The following is a 27,136-nucleotide window of genomic DNA, read 5'->3' on the forward strand; positions in this document are numbered from 1 at the left end:
TTTAATTGCAAGTCTCATAATAGGACTAAGGTTGAGTTTCCAGATTGTTCAAAGTATTGTTTTTGACTTAGCCTGCAAAAGCACACATTTGTGTTAATATATCTCCAGTATGAACTACAGATCAGTAGGATGGTGGAGCATGATTATTTTTTTTTTTTTTTTTTCTGTTGGGCAGAATTCTAAACATCCCGGTCTCTGTTTTTTATTTCAGAGGTGCATATTTTTCTGTGCTTTCAGTGTATTACAAGGACATGTCCTTCTGAACTGCTGCTACACACACAAGTGCAAAGGCACTCTGACAGGCCATTGCACTTGTGCGCACGTAGCAGCAGTTAAGGATAGATGTCTATCGGATTGTGCAGCAGGGGCATGTCGAGTCGCAGCCCACCAAATGGGCTGTCACGGCTCAGCTGTTGAGAAACCAGGCTATATCTGAATCATGGGAAAAAAAATAAAAAAATGTCATGTCACTTTAAGAGGTGATCACAGGCAAATCTTTTGATGGATATGCATTGCTTAAAGAGGTTCATTGTTTTAAATTTCTTTCATTAATTAGATGGAGAATACAATTTAAAAAAATTCAATTAAATTTTTACTTCTATTATCAAATGTTCTCCATTCTCATGTTATTCTTTGTTGCATAGATATCTAGATAGGTAGCGTGCCCATGCCTGAAGCACTACATAACAGGAAATAGTGCTGCCACCTAGTGCACTTGCTAATGTATTAAGCTGTTGCAAAACTCATGCTATATAATGCAGCAGACATGTGCACGCTCGTGAGCTTAAAGGGACAGTTTACTCAAATATTTTCTCTCCTTTAATTTGTTCCTAACTATCCACTTTACCTGATGTAGTGTATTAAATTGCTCACAAATATTTCCATTAACCTTTATATTGGCATTTGAAATAGTTTATTTAGCCTGTGGTATCCCCACCAATCCTGAAAGTGTTTGGCCTCAAGGCCAAGCTGTGTTAACACAGCCAGTAGAAGAAATTACACTCCCGGTGGGGTATAGAAGAGATAAGGCAATAAAATGTTAATTTTCCATTTTTCTCTCCAAGTATTGGTGATTGGTTTACGGACAGATATAAGATAAAGAAGCATGTATATTTACACAATGTGATAAAGTAATGAGATCTGATTATACCTACAAGCTCAACCCATTTTATTAGGTTGTGGCTTCAAAACACAAAATTAGCTAATTCATATACACAAATAAGCCTTAAAAAGCAAATCTCATACATTTTATACTCTGCAGCTGTTTAAAAAAAAAAAAAAGGTAATTGGAAACACATTAAGGGAAAAACAATCTTATAGTGTACTGTCCCTTTAAATCTCTGCTTCTCAACAAAGGATAGCAAAAAATAAGAATTTTTTGATAAAGGTACATTGAAACGTTTTTTTAAAACTGTATCCTCTCTCTGAATCATGAAATAAACATTTTGGGATCATAGAGCCCATATAAATCTATTAGAAGAGCTATGGAAAACACTAGTCATCATCAGTGCTAGTCACTGTGTTTTTGGTTCACTAAGGCTGTATAACATTTGCTTCCTAGGGTGTCTGTCTGTTAAATGTTAAGTAAAGCACCTTTATAAATGCTGTTAAATGTTTCATGTGTGTTAACCATAAAGACAAACCTTCCCTGGACATGCATGTACAGTTCTTGCACAGCTCTTTTAACGAATAAGGAGGTTTATACAGGTAGTGGAATTACCTCCATCCTATGATGATCTTTACTGGAAGAGCACCACTGGCAAATAACAACCAACTTCATTCATCTGGGATGGAGAGCAATCCCCAGTCTAATGTAGCTTCCCATCCAAAGGCAAGCTGTGGGAAACACCTAGTTCAAGGTGATGACTTTTCAGCATTGTCATATGGCAATAACATGAGTAGGGACTTCTACTTTACTTCAAATAAACTCCTAAATGTTTTTCACCAGCTGAATGGCTCACAAATATCTCCTAAGTCTGATAGCGATGTCTTTCAGTTTTGCTAAAATCTTTTGTAATTTCCCAGGAGAAGGGACATTATAATGCTGAAAAAATATATTAAAAGGATAGTAAAGTCAAAATTAAATTTCATGATTCAGGTAGAGCATGTAATTTTAATCAACCTCCCAATTTACTTCTATTATCCATTTTACTTCATTCTTTTGGTATTCTTTGTTGAAAAGTATACCTAGGTGGGCTCAGGAGCAGCAAAGCAGTACTGGGAGATCACTGCTGATTGGTGGTTCACCTGACGTGTTCAGCTAGCTCTAGCAAGTTTATCCAAGAGTAATTTTTTTTTCTTTTTCTGGAAATATGCAGAATCTGTACTAATCCATCAGTTTGTGCTAGTTATTGTGTAGACAGTCTCTGTGTTGGAGCCTCACACTTTGTATTCTTAGCCTGGTTTCTCAACTTGACTCTATATTTTAAGCTATAAAGAGAGATTTCTGTTTGGAATATGACAGACTACAGAATTCTGTTGATCATTAGTCCAGCTGGAAATTCTTCAGGGCTTGAAGGGACCATCTACATGGTTTTTGTTATTGATTAAAAAGATAGATAATGCCTTTACTACCCATTCCCCAGCTTTGTGTAACCAACATTGTTATATAAATGTTATAACCTCTAAAATAGTAAAATGCTAGCCTGCAAGGGCTTAGAAACAAGCAGTCCTGCACTGCAGCCAGACATTGCTAGTCCATGTGTGCCCTATAGATAACATTTAGCTCACTCCCTTGGTGAATAATGGGTTCAAAAGAATCGGCACTAATTTACTTAAATGCATGATTGTGTAAAAAAAATAAAAAATAAATAAGCACTGAGATAAGGGACAGAGCTTAAATAAAAGTAAGCACAGAGGTAAAAAGTATATAGAACACTGTTAGTTATATAAAACTGGGGAATGGGTAAATAATAACTGGATTATCTATCTTTTTAAACAATAACAATTTTCAAGTAGTCTGTCCCTCTCCTCATAAAATCCCTAAATGGTTTCATCAGGAAATATTGTGCTGGAATTAGTATCAACATTTAGATTAAAGTTTTTAGCCAAGAAAATAGGCAGCTGAACAGCCAGTGTGATCCTTTTCAATTTCTGGAGTGTGTTATTACTCATAGCTTGTCTGTCCGCATAGAGGCCATCCTGATTTCATTGGTGAATGCATCTTTTGTTTTCAGTAAAGTAATATAGTTTACTGCAGTTAAAGGGGCAGTTTACCCAAACAAAAGTCTCCCCTTTTTGATTTGTTCCAAATGATCTATTTTACCTGCTGGAGTGTGTTAAATTGTTTACAAGTAGCTAGTTTACCCTTATTTGGGCATTTAAAATAGCTGACTTGGCCTTTAGTATCCCTATCTATACTGAAAGTTAGTTAACCTTTCTATTTTTGCTTTTAAATCTTAGCTGAGAGCTTGCAAGCGAGTGCTGGACTTTCTCTGTGTGTTCTATTAATTTGTTTTGTAATTTTCCCTATGGTTCTTGCACCCAGACCTGTCTGGGGTTAACTGCCTGTGACTCTGGGGACAGCACAGCTTCCTGTGAGTGCCCGTGAGCACCCAGGGCTGAGCATGTTGCAGGGTCATGGGATGTGTACCCGGTCCGGTATGAGAGTGCAGTCCCCTTCCGTGTTTTGTATATGTCTAGGGTGATTACATAAGCCTGTGCATCCTTCCCTTGTTCCCAGTTTGTTTGGGTTTGAGAGCTTGCATTGTGTGGCTGTTTTAGGGTCCCAGGTATTGGAAAGGACCTTGATGTGGTACCTGGGCTTGTCCCATTTGGCCAAATGCGGTAACTAACCTTTCCATTTTTGCTTTTAAATCTTAGCTGAGAGCTTGTAAGTGAGTGCTGGACTTTCTCTGTGTGTTGTATTAATTTGTTTTGTAGTTTTCACTATGGTTCTTGCACCCAGACCTGTCTGGGGTTAACTGCCTGTGACTCTGGGGACAGCACAGCTTCCTGTGAGTGCCCGTGAGCACCCAGGGCTGAGCATGTTGCAGGGTCATGGGATGTGTACCTGGTCCGGTATGAGAGTGTAGTCCCCTTCCGTGTTTTGTATGTGTGTGTGTGTGTATGTATGTATGTGTGTGTGTATATGTATATATATGTGTGCGTGTGTATATGTATATGTAATATATATATATATATATATATATATATATGTATATGTGTATATATATATATATATATATATATATATATATATATATATATATATATATATATATATATACATATATATACATATATATACAGAGAAGTGCACTCACAGGAACGAACAACTGGCTCAATAACATTGTTAGCCTGTTCTATGGCGATTTACCACCTGGGTGCAACTTTTTAGCCCAGTAATGCTTTTCACAGAGTAGAACTTTCCTGTAGTATATCAGTCTGATCCCGCCTATTACGGTCAGTCCAGCGCCGAAATACCAGGCAATTCCTCTCTGAACAAGGAACACAGCAACCCCAGACGATCGTTTCGGCCTTCATTGGGCCTCGTCAGTGAGGTGTAGCTATATTCCTCTAAGCACACTGAGCAAGGAGTCCACGTCTGGTTGCCCCTTTTTCCCATAGGGAGACTAAATACATACAGAGAGAAGTGCACTCACAGGAACGAACAACTGGCTCAATAACATTGTTAGCCTGTTCTATGGCGATTTACCACCTGGGTGCAACTTTTTAGCCCAGTAATGCTTTTCACAGAGTAGAACTTTCCTGTAGTATATCGGTCTGATCCCGCCTATTACGGTCAGTCCAGCGCCGAAATACCAGGCAATTCCTCTCTGAACAAGGAACACAGCAACCCCAGATGATCGTTTCGGCCTTCACCGTAATAGGCGGGATCAGACTGATATACTACAGGAAAGTTCTACTCTGTGAAAAGCATTGCTGGGCTAAAAGAAGTTGCACCCAGGTGGTAAATCGCCATAGAACAGGCTAACAATGGTATTGAGCTGGTTGTTCGTTCCTGTGAGTGCATTTCTCTCTGTGTGTATTTAGTCTCCCTATGGGAAAAAGGGGAAACCAGACGTGGACTCCTTGCTCAGTGTGCTTAGAGGAATACTGCTACACCTCACTGACGAGGCCCAATGAAGGCCGAAACGATCGTCTGGGGTTGCTGTGTTCCTTGTTCAGAGATGAATTGCCTGGTATTTTGGCGCTGGACTGACCGTAATAGGCGGGATCAGACTGATATACTACAGGAAAGTTCTACTCTGTGAAAAGCATTGCTGGGCTAAAAGAAGTTGCACCCAGGTGGTAAATCGCCATAGAACAGGCTAACAATGGTATTGAGCTGGTTGTTCGTTCCTGTGAGTGCATTTCTCTCTGTGTATGTGTGTGTATATATATATATATATATATATATATATATATATATATATATATATATATATATATATATATATATATATATATATATATATATATATAACACAGGAAGACATGGTCACAGTGTGACTCCTTTTATCTGTATAGAATCTAGGGTAATACCCTCGGAAGGGGGTTATGGAACAGGGGGGGATTTTAATATACATAGTAATGTTTATTGTGTTTTTTGCTGCACTTGTGTAAGATGAGGCTGTAAAAGAGAGATTGAGGCAGACTTTTTTGGCGCGTCTCTCGCTCAGTGCAGGGGTGGTCCTGCATGGTACTCCATGTGACCGGGTATAGCTTCAGTACCTTTCTCTTTCTCAACCTGTGTTCGGAGGAGACGAAAGCTGTTTCTTGTAGTCCGGGTCATAGGATGTGGTGAGTGCCCTGGCCATTGGGGATATAAAGGTGCCATTTAATCAATAAACAAGTCCGTAATAAAGGCACAAGCTGTGGAGGACCCTGATATGTTGAAGGATACTCCTTCTTTATCTAAACCTACTAATTGTGTATACTGTGAGGAGGTTCCGGTGGAACCGCCGTTACAGCTCTGTTCCACATGTTATGACAATATTACTACTTCAAAAAGGAATAAAGTATTTAGTACGACTGAGCTGTCCACCTCTGAGGGTTCTCCATCCCACGAGGTGCGTTTCCTATAAGCATCTCCGATTACACAATCATCTCAGGGGTCTTCGACTCCGCTGGATATCTCGGACAGATTATCCTCTGAGGAGGACAACTCCGACTTATCGGAGGATGTCGCCTCAGGGTCGGAATTGGCTACATCTACGCTTCCGTTCGCGGAGGAACCAGATTTCAAATTTAAGATGGAGCATTTGCGTTTCCTGCTGAAGGAAGTGCTTGCTACGCTGGAGGTTCCGGAACCAAAACTCCCGGAGGAACCTTCGATCCCTAAACTGGATAGGGTTTACGAGGACAGGGTAGTGCCCCAGGCCTTCCCAGTTCCTATCAAAATGGCGAACATTATTAAGAATGAATGAGAGAAACTGGGTTCGCCCTTTTCTCCCCCGTCTTCTTTTAAGAAGCTTTTCCCTGTTCCGGACGCGCAGCTTGAACTGTAGGGAACTGTCCCTAAGGTGGATGGTGCTATCTCCACGCTTGCTAAGAGAACGACCATTCCGCTTGAGGATAGCTCCTCTTTTAGGGAACCCATGGATAAAAAGATGGAGTCTATGTTGCGGAAGATGTTCCAACTGACGTTTTCCAACCGGCGGCGGCAGTCGCTGCGGTGACTGGTGTGGTTACCTATTGGTGTGACGCACTATCAGCAATGGTCAAAGTGGAGACCCCCCTCAATGAGATTTTGTATCGAATCAAAGCCTTAAGGGTAGCGCATTCGTTTATTTGTGATGCTAACATGCAGATTATTCGCCTGAATGCTAAGACGTCAGGGTTTTCTGTTTTAGCTTGCAGGGCTCTGTGGCTAAAATCGTGGTCTGCTGACATGACGTTTAAGTCTCGCTTGCTTTCCCTACCATTTAAGGGGAAGGTTTTGTTTGGCCTGGATTCTATCATATATACAGTCATGGGTGGCAAGGGTGCCTTCTTACCTCAGGATAAGAAAGCCAAACCTGAGGGATCTACTTTTCGTCCCTTTCATGCAGACAAGTCTCAGCACCAGCAGCCTTCTATGACATCTGAGCAATCCAAGGGATCTTGGAAGCCAGCAAACTCTTGGAACAAGTCCAAGCCGAACAAAAGAAGCCCGCCAAATCAAAGTCGGCATGAAGGGGCGGCCCCTGACCCGTCCTTGGACCAGGTAGGGGGCAGACTATCTCTTTTTGCGGGGGTCTAGAGGGGAGAGGTTACAGACCCTTGGGTCCTGGAGGTCGTCGCCCAAGGGTACAGGATAGGTTTCAAATCGTATCCACCCAGTCAGATTCCTCCTGTCAAAAAGAGATGCCTTCCTGGGGTGTGTGAGGGATCTCTCTACTCTCGGGGTAATCATCCCAGTTCCTCCGGCAGAAAGAGGTCAGACGTATTATTCAAACCTTTACATGGTCCCAAAGAAGGAGGGTACGTTTTGTCCAATTCTTGACCTAAAGGCCTTAAACAAGTTTTTGTCAGTCCCATCATTCAACATGGAGACTATAAGGTCAATTTTGCCCCTAGTTCAAAAGGGGCAATTCATGACTATAGACCTGAAGGATGCTTACCTTCATGTTCCAATCCTCAAGGATCACTTCAAATGTCTAAGGTTCGCCTTCCTGGAACAGCACTTCCAGTTTGTGGCCCTTCCGTTTGGTCTGGCGACGGCCCCGAGTCTTTACAAAGGTTCTGGGAGCTCTTCTTGCGATAGCGAGAGCCAGAGGGATTGCAGTGGCTCCGTATCTGGACGATATCCTGGTCCAGGATCCATCCTACAGTCTGGCGGAGGATCATTCAAGAGCTCTCCTCCCACGGGTGGAAGATAAACGAAGGAAAGAGTTCATTGGTCCCTATCAACAGGGTGGAGTTCATGGGTACAATACTTTGACAGACCAGAGACGTTGCAAGCTTGCGTCCAACTGTCTAGCCCTGCAGACATCCTCCAGGGCATCTGTGGCCAAGTGTATGGAGGTAATCAGCATAGATGTCATCCCCTTTGCCAGGTTCTATCTCAGATCTCTTCAGCTGTGCATGTTGAGACAATGGAATTGCGATCATTCAGATTTGTCCCAACCGATATCTCTGGACAGACTGGTGAGGGAGTTCCTGTCTTGGTGGGGCCAGTTGTCTCAGGGGACTTCCTTCCTGAGACCATCCTGGGAGATTGTAACCACGAATGTGAGTCTATCAGGATGGGGAGCAGTTTGGGGTGCCAAAAAGCACAAGGCAGATGGACTCGAGGAATCAAGTCTACCTATAAATATTCTGGACCTTCGAGCAATATTCAACGCTCTGAAGGCTTGCCCCCCTCTTGGGTCGTCTCAATTCATCGGATTCCTATCGGACAGCATCACCTTGGTGGCTTACATAAACCACCAGGGGAGAAGAGAAGCTCCCTAGCAATGAGGGAAGTATCTCGGATTCTGGAATGGGCAGAGACTCACAATTGTTCACTCTCAGCGATCCACATTCCGAGTGTGAACAACTGGGAAGCGGATTTTCTGAGCAGACAGACGTTTCATCCAGGGGAATGGTCTCTCCACCCTGAGATGTTTGCGGAGATCTGCAGCAGATGGGGGACGCTGGAAATAGATCTCATGGCGTCCAGACTCAATTGCAAGCTACCCAGATACGTGTCACGATCAAGGGATCCCCAGGCAAAACTGATAGACGCCTTAGTAGTACTCTGGGACTTCAACCTAATCTACATAATTTCCACCGTTGCCTCTTTTACCTCGAGTAGTGTCCCGCATCAGGCAGGAGCAAGCTTTGGCTATTCTGATTGCTCCATCGTGGCCACGGAGGACATGGTTTGCGGATCTAGTGGCGATGCCATCATATCCGCCGTGGAAGTTACCTTGTCGCAGGGATCTGCTAATTTAAGGTCCTTTTTCTACAGCTAGATTCTCTGAGGCTGACTGCGTGGAGATTGAACGCCTAGTCTTAGCCAAGAGAGGTTTTTCGGAGAGAGTGATCGACACTCTCGTCCAGGCCAGGAAGCCAGTCACTAGATGCATCTACCACAAGGTGTGGAGGACCTACTTGTCCTGGTGTGAGGAACGAGGATACGCATGGCACATGGTCAAGGTATCCAGGATTTTGGTCTTTCTCCAAGATGGTCTGGATAAGGGTCTTGTCGCCAGTTTCCTAAGGGGACAGATCTCGGCTTTATCGGTACTGTTGCATAAGAAGCTTGCAGAGCTTCCTGACATTTTGTTCTTTGTTCAGGCTCTAGTTAGGATTAGACCTGTTTTCAGGAATCCGGCTCCTCCCTGGAGCTTAAACTTGGTGCTTAGGGTTTTTCAGAGGGCTCCGTTTGAGCCTATGCATGCCCTGGACGTTAAGATTCTCTCATGGAAGGTCCTGTTGTTATTGGCTATTGCATCGGCACGCAGAGTCTGAGTTGACAGCCTTACAATTTGAGCCCCCTTACCTAGTTTTTCATGCTGACAAAGCCATTCTGCGAACAGGTTTGGGATTTTTTCCCAAGGTAGTGTTAAGTCTTAACATTAACCAGTTTATAGTGGTTCATTCCTTGTGTCCTAACCCTTCCTCTTCGAAGGAGATGTTACTTCATAATCTGGATGTGGTTCGGGTTTTATCTTCAAGCCACGAAGGAGTTCAGACAGACGTCGTCTTTATTCGTTGTGTACTCTAAAAAGCGCAGGGGCCAGAGGACCTCTGCAACTTCTATATTTTTGGTTGAGGAGTATGATCCGTCTGGCTTATGAGACAGTGGGACACAAGCCTCCTCAGATAATTACGACTCACTCGACTAGAGCTGTGGCCTCTCCTTGGGCCTTTAAAAATTAGTCTTTTATGGAGCAGATTTGATGTTTGACGTTTTTGCTTCAGCGGAAGTAGCTTTTGGGAGACAGGTTCTGCAGGCTGTGGTGCCCTCAGTATAGGGTCCGCCTCCTTTACCCTCCCGTTTTCTTCATTCAGTGTCCTCCAGAGCGTGGGTATTTGTTCCCACAAGTGATGAATGAAGCAGTGGACTCTCCTCCCCTTTAGATGGAAAACAACATAAATTATGCTTACCTGATAATTTAAATTCCATCCTTTGGAGGAGAGTCCACTGCACTGCCTGTTCTCCGGTGGGCGGACCTAAATTTATTTTTGTTCTTCTGGCACCATTTATACCCTGATATTTCTCCCACTCTTCCTTGTTCCCTTGACAGAATGACTGACTGGGGAATGAGGGAATTGGGGGAGGTATTTAAGCCTTTGGCTGGGGTCTCTTTGTCTCCTCCTGGTGGCCAGGTTCTTATTTCCCACAAGTGATGAATGAAACAGTGGACTCTCCTCCCCACGATGGAAATTAAATTATCAGGTAAGCATAATTTATGGGGGTTTTTTTATTTATTTTTTGTTATATTTTGTATAGGTGCATCTATCTGCAGCCACTGTGATTTAGGGACAATTATAGTGTGTGCATTTCCCTTGCTTGTATTTCTATACTTAACACAACCAGCAGAAGAAATTACACTCCCAGAGGAGGGGTGTATAAGAGATGACTAAAAAAAATATTGAGCTTTGGTTTACAAACAGATATTTAAGGAAGCAAGTGAGTGTGCACAAAAGTGATAACATAATGAGGTCTAATTTTACCTGCAAGCTCAACCTATTTCAATAGGATGTGATTTCAAAGCTCAAAACCAGCACTTTCATATACACAAATAAACCTGAAAATGCAATTTCTCATACATTTTATACCCTGCAGGTGGTTTAACAAGTCATTGGAAATATATAAAGGAAAAAACAATGTTACAGTGTACTGTCCCTTTAAGGTAGAATGTTTTATCTGTATGCAGTACAAGGATATCCAACTTCATATTCACTAACTACTTGTAAGGTTTTGTGAACATTACTCATTTTCATTGAGCAACTTGTGCATAATTAAGGAAATGCTGACTTAAAGGGCTTTTCTAGTGAAAATGTTCTAACTCATGCTTAGTTTGCTACACATTTTTGCAATATACTGCATATTAAAAAAAAAAAAAAAAAAAACATGCTTCTAGGTCATTTTTTTAAAGCTGAAAGCTAATCGGCATAGCTTATGATGAGTACTTGCATGCTACCAGTTCCAATCAAATACTATACTATATACATGTTATACACCTCCATCTAATCATATGTACCCCCATATATAAACATCGGTCTCTAAATGAGGGTTGATGCACAGGTGCAATGACATGTCAGGCCTATAATGCAGTAAAGCTTAAGTTTCAACATGGTGGTGCAAAAGGTAACCACAATACTATGTTTAGAAAATGTATTTTTAGTGTTTAATGTCCCTAATTTAAAAAAAAAAAAAAGCTAAATATGTTTTACAGCAATCTGTATTGCTAAAAGAAATGCTAAAACTATAGTGATTACCAATATTATGTTGTTCTTAGTTTTGCTCTATTCATAATATTTTAATTATTCATTTCATCTTTATTTTCAGTTGATATCTGGTCAGTGGGGTGCATCATGGGAGAATTGGTGAAAGGTTGTGTGATATTCCAAGGCACTGATCGTATCCTTCCCCAGCCATCATTGACTTCACAACCATATTCTCCATAACCACCAGACAAATGGTTCTAACGTGTGATGATGCTTGGTAATTGCAGTAGAAAAAAACATGACGCATGTCTCAGTAATTTAAAACTTTTTTTTTTTTTTCTGTTAATTAAAACTTTTAGAGTAGTTGTTTTCAATATAATTGTCCTAATATGGTTTAGATAAATTTTTTGGCTAGAAACGGAATTCAGGGATATGATTGCTTGTGTTAAATAGGTCACCGTTTTTAATGGGATTAATTTAAATTTAAAGTTTATTAACATTTGTATAGGTTAAACTCGATGGACTTCTGTGTAATGTTTAAGGAATCTTTATTTTGTGTAGCTACATAAGTTAACAGTTATATACAAATAGCTAATATACGCTCAGAAAATCTTGAAAAAATAGAATATATAATTTTTTTTTGTTAATATAAGGGATTGGAAAAACACATGGTTCTAATTTTTTTTCCCCCTCAGTTAGTAGTCCTGTGCGAAGTTTTCCAAATTGTAACTACAATTTATATTTGCCATTATGTCCCCTTGGCCAATAACACTAAATATGCTGTAGTTGTGCGAAACATTTGGAAAAGCCATGTAATTTCCTCAAAAAAAAAAAAAGAGTAGATAAGTAATCTTGAGCTTTCCTAGCTATTGACTACCTTTAATTATCTGTATGTATGTGCTAACATTCAATTTTGGACTTTACGCGTTTTATGTTCCTCCTGCTGATTTTATTTATTAAGCCTTCCTCTCTATACTTTTTCGCTTTCATTCACATCTAAATTTCCTTTCATCACTAAAATGGCCTAAACCGATTCTCATGAATGTTTATATGGCATGCATGCTACCACCTGATTACAGTTCACAGCAATATTTCTGTACACACTTTCCCCTCAGTTTTTTTACAATAACTGGATGTGCAAACTGATAAAAAAAAAATGTGTAAAATAGTGTTCTGTTTTGTTAGAGCATTTTTGTTAAAATTAAATATTTTCAGTATTTCCTTTTTTTGTTTTTATGCACAGTTAAAGGACATTGAAATATAACTATTTTCCAGTTTACTAATATCACATTTGCTAGATTCTGTTGGTATCTTTTGTAGAATAAAAAGTTATACACTATTGATAGCTAGCCAATGACATGCATATATGTGCAACCACCAATCGGCAGCTAGCTCTGACTCAAGGCAGAACATGCTCTGATCTGGGTCATCACAGAAAATGGGACACATGCAGGAACTGTTAGTGCTTTAAAGGGATATTCCAGCCAAATTTGAAAACCACATGGGTGCATTTCGGTATTGAAAAGAAGCAATTTTGTAATATACATGCATTTAGCAAAAATCCTTCTAATAAAAGCTATAGCCGTTTCAAAAGTGTATTTAAGTATGCACCGTGCACCAGCATTTTAAACACAGCACTTGCTCAGAGAGCCTAAGGTGCTTGTATCATCTGGTAATAACTCAATTTGTTAATTGCTGACATGCTATAAGCCCCAGTGATGATATGAGCAGCTACACTATTTAAATGTGGGTGCAGTGACAATATCTAGCTATACTTCACATGCACCTGCAGAGAAAAAATATTTTACTAGAAGAATTTTTGCTATTACATGTATATTGCAAATATCTTTATATTCAAAGATGTAATAAATCTATGTGCATTTAAATTTTGATTGGAATGTCCCTTTAACTTTGTAGCGCTGCTCCACATTAGGCTATTCTCTTGAACAAACAGTGCTGTTCTCTGGTTGTGTTTAAGTTTTCATTAACACAGTGCAGCCAGAGTAAAGCACTGTTGAAAGAGAAAAGTCAAATACATTGCAGCGCTGCAAAGTGGCAGTGCATTGATTGACTGTCTCTCAGGGATTTTTTCACCCTCACCCCTAGCTTTTTCTGGTCTTCAAGAGACATTTTCTTTTCTTTCCCTTCACCTAATCTGCAGGCTCTTAAGCTTTCATTCCTGCTTTTTCAAATAAAGATACCAAAAGAATGAAGAAAAAAATTAGTAAATTAGAAAGTTGTATAAAATTACATGCTCTCTCCGAGTCATAAAAGAAAAAAAATTGGGTTTAGTATCCATTTAAAGTAGAAAAGCAGATGCACACTTTTATCTCCCATTTACTTTAACCCCTTAAGGACCAGTGACATACCCTTTCTATCGGGATTGCATTTTTAATAGCGCACTCTTGCCGCCAGCAGCAAGACCACACTATTTCCGGTGGCCAGCAGGAGGGAGGGTGGGTGTAATAGCGCGGTCCCGCAACTTGCAGTTGGACCTGCACTATTATAACTAAGAAAACCCTTACAGTCAATTTACTTCACAATCACAATGTACCCTGTATTGTCTCTGTTTAGGACTCTTTTTTTTTTTTCTTAAAGGGACATGAAACCCAAAAAATTTCTTTGATGATTCAGATAGAGCATACAATTTTAAACAACTTTCCAATTTTACTTCTATTACCTAATTTGTTTTGTTCTATTGTTATCCTTTGTTGAAAATGATACTTGGGTAGATTTAGGAGCTGGGAGCTATCTGCTGATGGTTGCACAAATATACTTATCATTGGCTTACCGATGTGTACAGCTAGCTCCCAGTAGTATATTGCTGCTGCTTCAATAAAGGATACCAAGAGGATGAAGCAAATGTATATTTACCACCATATGGGCACATATGCCAAATCAATAACTGTTACAAATACATCTGCTTTGTTCGTTAGGTGCAGATCATTAAAATTCCTAGCAATTGTAGAATTATTATTATTATTATTTTTGTGCATAGAAAGTTTATATTTTTGACTGATATTGCATAAAGTTGACAAATCTTTTAGTCACACTTGAAAATACCTTTTTGTCTGTGAGCAAGACCTAAAAATCATAAGTTTCCAGAAACCAAGCTAGGCAATACCCTAATTGGCAAAGTAAATGGCTTCTTTAAACAAATTGACATTATTTTATGACTTTAGCAAAGGTTAGATGTCCAGTTGAAACAACATGGTTTTTTTTTAATTCAAATTTTAACTTTCATTAAAATTAAATTGAGCAGAATATTAAGTGGTATATTAAAACCTTTTTTTTCCTTGTCGTACCAGAGCATATCTTGCCTCTACCCCATATTTGTTTTACATATTAAACAGATAGAAAGTTCAAAGTTGAAATGTGCATAAATGGATATAAATATGATATAGAAGCATTTTTGCAATATTCTTCCAATAGCTAGAAATGCTTGTAGTAAAAGTTATTAGTTTTTCTGTGGCATACATACATATGCTGTGAGGGCCTGTGCACCAGTAGGCTCAGAGAGCTGGAAATTGTGCGTATTGCTTCTGTAAAGTCATACTTTGTGTCATAGAAATCACCACTGACTGATAAATTGTGGTGTTTAAATACTGGTGCAAGGGCCCTCACAGGATTTGTGTATATGCCGCAGAAAAACAGTAATAACTTTTATTAGAAGCATTTTTGCTAATGGAAATATAATGCGAAAATGTTTCATTCGCATTGAAATGCTCCTATGCACTTTTCAGTTTTGACCTTTCTATCCCTTTTATTAATTTATAGTGTTTTATGTTTGTTTTTTTCTTTTGAATTGGTAGGCAGTGGGGGGGGGGGGCGGAAACTGACATAAATGATTCCTTTTCTAATTGATTTAAAGTAATGGTTAATTTAACACATAGTTAAATCATATTCTTAATCTATATATTTTTTTTACTTCATCATTTTTTATTTTAGTGCATCTGAAAATAAAAATGATAGATTAAGAATAGGATTTATGTGTTAAATTTACCATATCTTCAAATCAATTGCATTTAATATGTTTATGGCATTTGCCATAGCCTATCTTGACTGTAATACTTTTTTTAACTTCAGTAGTAAATCATGCTGTTAACTTTAAATATGTTATAATGAACATACAAATCATTTATCTTGATATGTAAAAGTGCAGCAATTAAACGCTTTAAATAATTGCATGGGAAGGATTGCTTTGAAGCTCTTTAAAGTGAAGGTCCATTTTGATGAATAAGTGCCTGTTTTTTAATAAACCTACCTTACCTTTTAATCCTGGCAGCCGCTCCAGCACCTCCTCCGCCCGTCGCAAGCCGTCTTTGCGGGTCCAAAATTACTAATCTGGCTTCCTCCAATCACAGCGTTGCATCAGGTCAAGATTCCCCCGGGGGGGGGGGAAATCTGTGATTGGAGGAAGCCTGATTCGTCATTTCTGACGTCTGCAGAGGCTTCCGACGGCCGGGGGAATCGCTGGAGCGGCATTCAGGATTAAAAGTTAAGTTTTTGAAGAAAACAGTGAAATGTCAATTTGATGAATTAAAGTGCCCTTGTTTTTAATAGGTTTACTAAAAACCAGGCACTAATTCATCAAAATGGACCTTCACTTTAAATTTAGATTGAAAAGAAAAGGAACTTCATGTTTGTGCACAACTGATTTCCAGGTATATTTTTTTTCACTGTTTTATAATGACACCCTTAGCATGATTAGGGATATGCATGATAACAAAACGTTATTCATCATAGGCGCGTCTGGTTTTTAAAAGACAAAAAATAGTACATTTGAAAATACTCTGTGGAACAAAAAAAAAAAATACTTTCATTTTCCCTTTGCAATTTTACATCCAATGACAACACAGAACAGAAATAGTTATATTTTCCTGAAGACTTTATGCAGATATTGATCAATGGAATAAAGTTATTGAACAATTAGGAACACCATTACCAGAGTTTATGAAAAAACTACAGCCTACAGTGAGGAATTATGTTGAAAATAGACCAAAATATCCTGGTATTAGATTTGAAGAGCTTTTTCCAGACTGGATATTTCCATCGGAATCGGAGAGTGACAAGCTAAAAAGTAAGTACCTTTTTGTATTTATTGCATTGAATTTACTTTGCCACATTTTATCTCTGGTGTGTTCATTGGAATATTTCTTTTTCACTTGATGTTGCTGCATAAAATGCATTATTTTGTTTGTGTGTTTCAGCAAGTCATGCAAGAGATTTATTATCTAAAATGCTAGTCATAGATCCGGATAAGCGTATTTCTGTAGATGAAGCTTTGCGCCACCCCTACATCAGTGTCTGGTATGACCCGGCTGAAGCAGAAGCAGTAAGTTGTTGTTTTTGTTTTTTTAGGTTTTTTTGTGGGGTTGGGAGGGGGGCAACGACGAAAGTATTATATAATGTTAACATGTTGATTATTAGATATCCTAATACGCTCCCACCCAGAATTAACATTTTAATACCTAACATGGGCATTGTGCATATAGAGGGATACCATGAGCAGGTCTGCTGTTCCTGCAGGACTAGCCCATTTAAATGGACATGTCCTTGAGAAAAATGGTGATGGTTCAATGAGCAAAAACTGCTATTTCAAATTCACAAATAAACCCGAAGGAGCAAATGCCCATACATTTATTACTCAGCAGCTTGTACTTTTTACTGTAAAATGTCCCTTTAAGGTTCCTCTATCATTCTCCTCTCTTCTGATGCAAAAGGTGGTGGGGCAGAAAGTTTACAAGAGCTTATTTTGCTGATTAGATTTGTTTTGTAATTCTAACAGCTTATTAAAAGTCAGTTCAGGTATTTTAAACTAATGCACTAACAACTTCAGGCTTTATCAGGAGTTGGAGGTGTTTATTGGATAGGATGACCTTTTTTTTTTTTTTTTTTTTTTAAATAAAGTGAAATGATATGCATTGTCAGCTGATATCTGGAGCATCCACTTTTTTATACTAGATGTACTACTAACTCTATTTGTGTGTTAATGGTTTCAATTAAAGTTGTTTAACTTCTTTTCTTAACACAAACTGTTGCACATTTTTATACACAGTTATAATCACTGTAACACTTTTTAAGCCCCCTCCAGAGATCTATGATGCCCAGTTGGAAGAAAGAGAACATGCAATAGAGGAATGGAAAGGTAACTATACACGGTATTGATTCAGTTCAACTTTAATATGCGTTTAAATCGGCAAACGTTTTTAAGCATTAAAAAAAAAATGAATGTGAAGGAAAAAAAATCTCTGCTTTTACAAAGTTGAACATTAATTATGTTAATTTAATTTATGTTTTGAATATATTGGTTGTAACCATCTATACATTTTCATAAAATGATGATGGTCCACAGTCCTCCATAACATATGAGATATATTTCCCGCCACTAGGTGGTCAAGAACCCATATCAGAGCTCAAAATCCCTCCCATCTCTCTTAATTTTGTTCTTGGCCTCGTAGGAGTTGGTTGAGAATAGAGGTATTTTCAGCTACTTGTTTATGGATTTAAATTTGGGAGCTATGACCTATGAGACCCAAAGTCAATGGGAATTATTCACAAAGAAGACAGAAGAGAAACTTAACAGCAGCTGAATGATACAGGGGCATAGGAATACCCTTTTATGTTTACAGTATTTCCTTATGGGACTTCAGCCATAAATAACCTCAGGCATTGCGGGACTCATCATTAGCCTCATCTTGAGGGACACAGGTATTGCCTACTGCAATTCTCTGCGGTACTCAATACCTGCACTGGATGGGCTCTTTACTGGATACTGCTGCAGCTACATTGACAAGGATTTGATATGCCTGGTAAGCCAGTAGAGGGTTGCTGCATAAGGTAAGTTATTTTACACAGCACACACAAAGCCCAGAGGCTATTTGTAGGTACTTAGACAAGCACAGCATAGCCAGGGGACTTTGCTTGCTCTTTTCATGACACACTTTTTTTTTTCTTTCATATCTTTTTTTCAGGTCTCTACCCTACCATATTCTTTGCAGAAGTGAATAATAAAAAAAGAAGGCGCCACCATAGTGCACAATCAGATGTATAGAACACGCCAATAAAACAAGTAAGACCGTACTTACAAGATGTATGACACTTGAGAAGTGTCACAACCGCCTTCTGGACTGTTATAGAGTCGTCCAGCTAACTCCCCCTGGTTTGTCTCCGAAATACTTTTGAACGTGAGAGCGGCGATGACAAAGGAAACCTGTATCCAGCAACCGTTTCACAGAGCCAGCTCGTCCTGTAATAGCCAATATTGCTATAGATACAATGTAACAGGTAGAAAAGTGGATAAGAAATAGTTCGTGGCAAAAGTCTAGTAAAAGCAAACAGACTTTATTTTCAGTACAAAAGCACAACATTTCTCGGTCTCTCCTGACCGTTTCCTCAGGTGCAATATACATAATGATTTAAACCACAAACTTTTGTTGCCGCATTCTCGGCGTCTCCTAAAGTGAACAGCGCATGCGTGAAGGTGTGACCACTGGTAGATCTTCCATTGGTGGCTGGATATCCAATGAAAAGAGCAAAAATGCTCAAGCCTCTGTGTGTAGTCAAATCATTAGCGCTAGCCGAATAGAAATGCTATTGGTGAGTAACCACCAGCGAAAAAAATGCTCGATCATCTGAGCATATTTAAAACATATGCGTCTTGGGCACTAAATAGGAAGTATCGGGGGTTATATTGGAGATAAACCAACAGACTAAAAGTGTATATATGTGCATACATCAGTAGTGAACTTTAATGATTTGCCAATTGGTCACTCTTAGTGGTAACACCCACACCTCCACTTCAACCCTATACATGTATGTGGTCAAACCGGAGTGCCTATCTAGCAAGATACAATATACATAGCTAAAAAACCCTATTTCTTGTACACATCTCGTTCAAAAGATCTGGGTTAAAAATATACCTCATACTAAGAGCCTAAAAAAAACATATTTTGCCTAAAAAGTGTGTGTATATATATATATATATATATATATATATATATATATATATATATATATATATATATATATATATATATATATATGTATTTTAAAACATTGGCAGAACTCTATTCAAATAAAAACACACAGATAACATGGTATTAAAACCTGCTACTCATACTGGTCTAAACATAATATAATATCTACTTAGAAATATACATACCGTTAATCCATAAGAAAATATATATATAAAAATATATATACATATACACATATATATATACACATGTATATATATTTGCTACCCACTGTACATAAATATACAAACGGCATTAGTATAAAATATTATATACAAAGCATGTAATGGTATAATGCATATGTTGTGATTGCACATAATATGATCAATGTCCCACAAGCCCCTGTGGTAGATAAGACTACCAAAGGCCTTGTGAGCCAAATCTAAATGTAGTGTGTGTGCATCAAATAAATGCTATTGAATATATTAAAATGGGGATAAAAAACATTAAAAGGGTGCCAAAAAAACAAAATTAATTAAAAGCTGCCATATCAATGTTGGCATTGAGCCCACAGGGAGACAAACTCTGGAGTTTCCATATCCAGAAAGTCTCCCTTTGTCTCAAATATAAAAACCTATTTCTGCCCCACTTGGGTAGGATCTGTTCTAATGGAAAAGTGGAAAAGCAATCAGAAGATGCAGTATGGCATTGGCTGGCATGTTTGGGGACACTATGGTTCTGTATATTATTCTCTATATTCTTTTGTGTTCCCCCCACCTCTTCTTGAGGGGCCTGGAGGTCCTCCCCACATATTGGACCCCACAGACACACTCCAACAGATAGATAACAAAGGGAGAATCACACGTAAAATGTGAATTTATATTAAATTTTTCTTTGGTGGCAAATGAAATAAATTCAGTTCTATTTGGATTTGTGAAAGCACAAAGGCCACAATTCGCCCGATTACATTTAAAAAATCCTGGTTTACCTAGAACTGTAGAAACTCTGTTTCCAGATATGCAGCCCTTAGATTTGTTTTTAGGCTGATGAACTTTCATAACTACTTTACTAGGAGCCAGCTTGTTTTTTAGGGTCGGAGCCCTTCTAAAAGTACATACTGGTTGTTTACTCAACGTGCTTGTGAGGAATAGATCATTTTCCAGAATGTACCAATATTTTTGCAAGATGCCTTTAATTTTGTTATGATTATTATTATATTGTGTAATGAATCTGACCCCAGTGTTAGTTTGATTCATAAAAGATTCTGGCTTCTCTTCTTTATTCGTGTCCTTATTTCCCCCTGTGTATTTAATAAAAAAATCCTCTCTGCATTTCTTTCTGGTCTCAATTAAACTCCTAGGGAAATTTTTCTCCATAAATCTTTCCTTCAAATGGTTAGCCTGTGTATCAAAAGTTTTCAAATCAGTGCAGTTTCTGCGCAACCTGCAGAACTGGTTGTAAGGTATATTCCTTTTCCAGGGTAAATAATGGTTGCTTTTGAAGTTTAAATAACTGTTGACATCCACTGATTTGAAAAACGTTTTGGTAGTAATATTACCTAGGTTATCCCATTCCAGTATTAAATCGAGAAAGTCAATACTCATGTCATCTATTTTAGATGTAAAGTGCAAACCCATATCGTTATCATTTAGTCTCTTGACAAAATTCTGCGCCTCTAAATGGGTACCCTCCCAGATGAACAAGAGGTCATCAATGAAACGGCCATAGAAGACCAGGTTCGCCACCGAGCTAGAGGAATAGATATATTTCTCCAACATAGGTGTGTCCGGTCCACGGCGTCATCCTTACTTGTGGGATATTCTCTTCCCCAACAGGAAATGGCAAAGAGCCCAGCAAAGCTGGTCACATGATCCCTCCTAGGCTCCGCCTACCCCAGTCATTCTCTTTGCCGTTGTACAGGCAACATCTCCACGGAGATGGCTTAGAGTTTTTTAGTGTTTAACTGTAGTTTTTATTATTCAATCAAGAGTTTGTTATTTTAAAATAGTGCTGGTATGTACTATTTACTCAGAAACAGAAAAGAGATGAAGATTTCTGTTTGTATGAGGAAAATGATTTTAGCAACCGTTACTAAAATCCATGGCTGTTCCACACAGGACTGTTGAGAGGAATTAACTTCAGTTGGGGGAACAGTGAGCAGTCTCTTGCTGCTTGAGGTATGACACATTCTAACAAGACGATGTAATGCTGGAAGCTGTCATTTTCCCTATGGGATCCGGTAAGCCATGTTTATTAAGATAGTAAATAAGGGCTTCACAAGGGCTTATTAAGACTGTAGACTTTTGCTGGGCTAAATAAAATTCATTATTAACACATATTTAGCCTTGAGGAATCGTTTAATCTGGGTATTTTGATAAGATTATATCGGCAGGCACTGTTTTAGACACCTTATTCTTAGGGGCTTTCCCAAATCATAGGCAGAGCCTCATTTTCGCGCCGGTGTTGCGCACTTGTTTTTGAGAGGCATGACATGCAGTCGCATGTGTGAGGAGCTCTGATACATAGAAAAGACTTCTGAAGGCGTCATTTGGTATCGTATTCCCCTTTGGGCTTGGTTGGGTCTCAGCAAAGCAGATACCAGGGACTGTAAAGGGGTTAAAGTTAAAAACGGCTCCGGTTCCGTTATTTTAAGGGTTAAAGCTTCCAAATTTGGTGTGCAATACTTTTAAGGCTTTAAGACACTGTGGTGAAATTTTGGTGAATTTTGAACAATTCCTTCATATTTTTTCGCAATTGCAGTAATAAAGTGTGTTCAGTTTAAAATTTAAAGTGACAGTAACGGTTTTATTTTAAAACGTTTTTTGTACTTTGTTATCAAGTTTATGCCTGTTTAACATGTCTGAACTACCAGATAGACTGTGTTCTGAATGTGGGGAAGCCAGAGTTCCTTCTCATTTAAATAAATGTGATTTATGTGACAATGACAATGATGCCCAAGATGATTCCTCAAGTGAGGGGAGTAAGCATGGTACTGCATCATTCCCTCCTTCGTCTACACGAGTCTTGCCCACTCAGGAGGCCCCTAGTACATCTAGCGCGCCAATACTCCTTACTATGCAACAATTAACGGCTGTAATGGATAATTCTGTCAAAAACATTTTAGCCAAAATGCACACTTATCAGCGTAAGCGCGACTGCTCTGTTTTAGATACTGAAGAGCATGACGACGCTGATAATAATGGTTCTGAAGGGCCCCTAAACCAGTCTGATGGGGCCAGGGAGGTTTTGTCTGAGGGAGAAATTACTGATTCAGGGAACATTTCTCAACAAGCTGAACCTGATGTGATTACGTTTAAATTTAAGTTGGAACATCTCCGCATTCTGCTTAAGGAGGTATTATCCACTCTGGATGATTGTGACAAGTTGGTCATCCCAGAGAAACTATGTAAAATGGACAAGTTCCTAGAGGTCCCGGGGCTCCCAGAAGCTTTTCCTATACCCAAGCGGGTGGCGGACATTGTAAATAAAGAATGGGAAAGGCCCGGTATTCCTTTCGTCCCTCCCCCCATATTTAAAAAATTGTTTCCTATGGTCGACCCCAGAAAGGACTTATGGCAGACAGTCCCCAAGGTCGAGGGAGCGGTTTCCACTTTAAACAAACGCACCACTATACCCATAGAAGATAGTTGTGCTTTCAAAGATCCTATGGATAAAAAATTAGAAGGTTTACTTAAAAAGATGTTTGTTCAGCAGGGTTACCTTCTACAACCAATTTCATGCATTGTCCCTGTCGCTACAGCCGCGTGTTTCTGGTTCGATGAGCTGGTAAAGGCGGTCGATAGTGATTCTCCTCCTTATGAGGAGATTATGGACAGAATCAATGCTCTCAAATTGGCTAATTCTTTCACCCTAGACGCCACTTTGCAATTGGCTAGGTTAGCGGCTAAGAATTCTGGGTTTGCTATTGTGGCGCGCAGAGCGCTTTGGTTGAAATCTTGGTCAGCTGATGCGTCTTCCAAGAACAAGCTACTTAACATTCCTTTCAAGGGGAAAACGCTGTTTGGCCCTGACTTGAAAGAGATTATCTCTGATATCACTGGGGGTAAGGGCCACGCCCTTCCTCAGGATCGGCCTTTCAAGGCCAAAAATAAACCTAATTTTCGTCCCTTTCGTAGAAACGGACCAGCCCAAAGTGCTACGTCCTCTAAGCAAGAGGGTAATACTTCTCAAGCCAAGCCAGCTTGGAGACCAATGCAAGGCTGGAACAAGGGAAAGCAGGCCAAGAAACCTGCCACTGCTACCAAGACAGCATGAAATGTTGGCCCCCGATCCGGGACCGGATCTGGTGAGGGGCAGACTCTCTCTCTTCGCTCAGGCTTGGGCAAGAGATGTTCTGGATCCTTGGGCGCTAGAAATAGTCTCCCAAGGTTATCTTCTGGAATTCAAGGGGCTTCCCCCAAGGGGGAGGTTCCACAGGTCTCAGTTGTCTTCAGACCACATAAAAAGACAGGCATTCTTACGTTGTGTAGAAGACCTGTTAAAAATGGGAGTGATTCATCCTGTTCCATTAGGAGAACAAGGGATGGGGTTCTACTCCAATCTGTTCATAGTTCCCAAAAAAGAGGGAACGTTCAGACCAATCTTAGATCTCAAGATCTTAAACAAGTTTCTCAAGGTTCCATCGTTCAAAATGGAAACCATTCGAACAATTCTTCCTTCCATCCAGGAAGGTCAATTCATGACCACGGTGGATTTAAAGGATGCGTATCTACATATTCCTATCCACAAGGAACATCATCGGTTCCTAAGGTTCGCATTCCTGGACAAGCATTACCAGTTCGTGGCGCTTCCTTTCGGATTAGCCACTGCTCCAAGGATTTTCACAAAGGTACTAGGGTCCCTTCTAGCTGTGCTAAGACCAAGGGGCATTGCTGTTGTACCTTACTTGGACGACATTCTGATTCAAGCGTCGTCCCTTCCTCAAGCAAAGGCTCACACGGACATCGTCCTGGCCTTTCTCAGATCTCACGGATGGAAAGTGAACGTGGAAAAGAGTTCTCTATCTCCGTCAACAAGGGTTCCCTTCTTGGGAACAATAATAGACTCCTTAGAAATGAGGATTTTTCTGACAGAGGCCAGAAAAACAAAACTTCTAGACTCTTGTCGGATACTTCATTCCGTTCCTCTTCCTTCCATAGCGCAGTGCATGGAAGTGATAGGTTTGATGGTAGCGGCAATGGACATAGTTCCTTTTGCGCGCATTCATCTAAGACCATTACAACTGTGCATGCTCAGTCAGTGGAATGGGGACTATACAAACTTGTCTCCGAGGATACAAGTAAATCAGAGGACCAGAGACTCACTCCGTTGGTGGCTGTCCCTGGACAACCTGTCACAAGGGATGACCTTCCGCAGACCAGAGTGGGTCATTGTCACGACCGACGCCAGTCTGATGGGCTGGGGCGCGGTCTGGGGATCCCTGAAAGCTCAGGGTCTTTGGTCTCGGGAAGAATCTCTTCTACCGATAAATATTCTGGAACTGAGAGCGATATTCAATGCTCTCAAGGCTTGGCCTCAGCTAGCGAGGGCCAAGTTCATACGGTTTCAATCAGACAACATGACAACTGTTGCGTACATCAACCATCAGGGGGGAACAAGGAGTTCCCTGGCGATGGAAGAAGTGACCAAAATCATTCTATGGGCGGAGTCTCACTCCTGCCACCTGTCTGCTATCCACATCCCAGGAGTGGAAAATTGGGAAGCGGATTTTCTGAGTCGTCAGACATTGCATCCGGGGGAGTGGGAACTCCATCCGGAAATCTTTGCCCAAGTCACTCAACTGTGGGGCATTCCAGACATGGATCTGATGGCCTCTCGTCAGAACTTCAAAGTTCCTTGCTACGGGTCCAGATCCAGGGATCCCAAGGCGGCTCTAGTGGATGCACTAGTAGCACCTTGGACCTTCAAACTAGCTTATGTATTCCCGCCGTTTCCTCTCATCCCCATGCTGGTAGCCAGGATCAATCAGGAAAGGGCGTCGGTGATCTTGATAGCTCCTGCGTGGCCACGCAGGACTTGGTATGCAGATCTGGTGAATGTCATCGGCTCCACCATGGAAGCTACCTTTGAGACGAGACCTTCTTGTTCAAGGTCCGTTCGAACATCCGAATCTGGTCTCACTCCAGCTGACTGCTTGGAGATTGAACGCTTGATTTTATCGAAGCGAGGGTTCTCAGATTCTGTTATCGATACTCTTGTTCAGGCCAGAAAGCCTGTAACTAGAAAGATTTACCACAAAATTTGGAAAAAATTTATCTGTTGGTGTGAATCTAAAGGATTCCCTTGGGACAAGGTTTAGATTCCTAAGATTCTATCCTTCCTTCAAGAAGGATTGGAAAAAGGATTATCTGCAAGTTCCCTGAAGGGACAGATTTCTGCCTTGTCTGTGTTACTTCACAAAAAGCTGGCAGCTGTGCCAGATGTTCAAGCCTTTGTTCAGGCTCTGGTTAGAATCAAGCCTGTTTACAAACCTTTGACTCCTCCTTGGAGTCTCAACTTAGTTCTTTCAGTTCTTCAGGGGGTTCCGTTTGAACCCTTACATTCCGTTGATATTAAGTTATTATCTTGGAAAGTTTTGTTTTTGGTTGCAATTTCTTCTGCTAGAAGAGTTTCAGAATTATCTGCTCTGCAGTGTTCTCCTCCTTATCTGGTGTTCCATGCAGATAAGGTGGTTTTACGTACTAAACCTGGTTTTCTTCCAAAAGTTGTTTCTAACAAAAACATTAACCAGGAGATTATCGTACCTTCTCTGTGTCCGAAACCATTTTCGAAGAAGGAACGTTTGTTGCACAATTTGGATGTTGTTCGCGCTCTAAAATTCTATTTAGATGCTACAAAGGATTTTAGACAAACATCTTCCTTGTTTGTTGTTTATTCCGGTAAAAGGAGAGGTCAAAAAGCAACTTCTACCTCTCTCTCTTTTTGGATTAAAAGCATCATCAGATTGGCTTACGAGACTGCCGGACGGCAGCCTCCCGAAAGAATCACAGCTCATTCCACTAGGGCTGTGGCTTCCACATGGGCCTTCAAGAACGAGGCTTCTGTTGATCAGATATGTAGGGCAGCGACTTGGTCTTCACTGCACACTTTTACCAAATTTTACAAGTTTGATACTTTTGCTTCTTCTGAGGCTATTTTTGGGAGAAAGGTTTTGCAAGCCGTGGTGCCTTCCATCTAGGTGACCTGATTTGCTCCCTCCCATCATCCGTGTCCTAAAGCTTTGGTATTGGTTCCCACAAGTAAGGATGACGCCGTGGACCGGACACACCTATGTTGGAGAAAACAGAATTTATGTTTACCTGATAAATTACTTTCTCCAACGGTGTGTCCGGTCCACGGCCCGCCCTGGTTTTTTAATCAGGTCTGATAATTTATTTTCTTTAACTACAGTCACCACGGTATCATATGGTTTCTCCTATGCAAATATTCCTCCTTAACGTCGGTCGAATGACTGGGGTAGGCGGAGCCTAGGAGGGATCATGTGACCAGCTTTGCTGGGCTCTTTGCCATTTCCTGTTGGGGAAGAGAATATCCCACAAGTAAGGATGACGCCGTGGACCGGACACACCATTGGAGAAAGTAATTTATCAGGTAAACATAAATTCTGTTTTTTCCTCAAAGAGGCCCATAAATAAATTGGCGAAGCTCGGGGCGAATCTGGTCCCCATGGCCGTCCCCTTGATCTGCAAGAAAAATTTCTCTTGATAGACAAAATAATTATTTTTCAAAACAAACAATATGCACTCTAAAAGGAATTCCCTTTGTTTGTCTGGCATATAGATGTCTTGTTTCAAATAGTATTCAATGGCCTTAATGCCTAGATCGTGAGCTATATTTGAATACAGAGCCGA

The 27,136-nt window shown here is 40.1% G+C and overlaps 1 protein-coding gene across 5 annotated transcripts in view; it reads left to right on the forward strand.

Annotated features, from left to right (window-relative positions):
* LOC128663087 (mitogen-activated protein kinase 9) overlaps positions 1-27,136 on the forward strand; it is a 172,617-nt gene that overhangs the window by 125,127 nt on the left and 20,354 nt on the right. For all 5 annotated transcript variants that reach the window (XM_053717239.1, XM_053717237.1, XM_053717236.1 and 2 more), the window contains 4 exons: positions 11,429-11,500; positions 16,205-16,387; positions 16,518-16,642; positions 17,392-17,455. In XM_053717239.1, the coding sequence (XP_053573214.1) occupies positions 11,429-11,500; positions 16,205-16,387; positions 16,518-16,642; positions 17,392-17,455 (444 nt within the window). The remainder of the gene's footprint in view (positions 1-11,428; positions 11,501-16,204; positions 16,388-16,517; positions 16,643-17,391; positions 17,456-27,136) is intronic.

Source organism: Bombina bombina, chromosome 6, assembly GCF_027579735.1.
Source record: "Bombina bombina isolate aBomBom1 chromosome 6, aBomBom1.pri, whole genome shotgun sequence".
NCBI classification, from domain to species: Eukaryota; Metazoa; Chordata; class Amphibia; order Anura; family Bombinatoridae; genus Bombina; species Bombina bombina.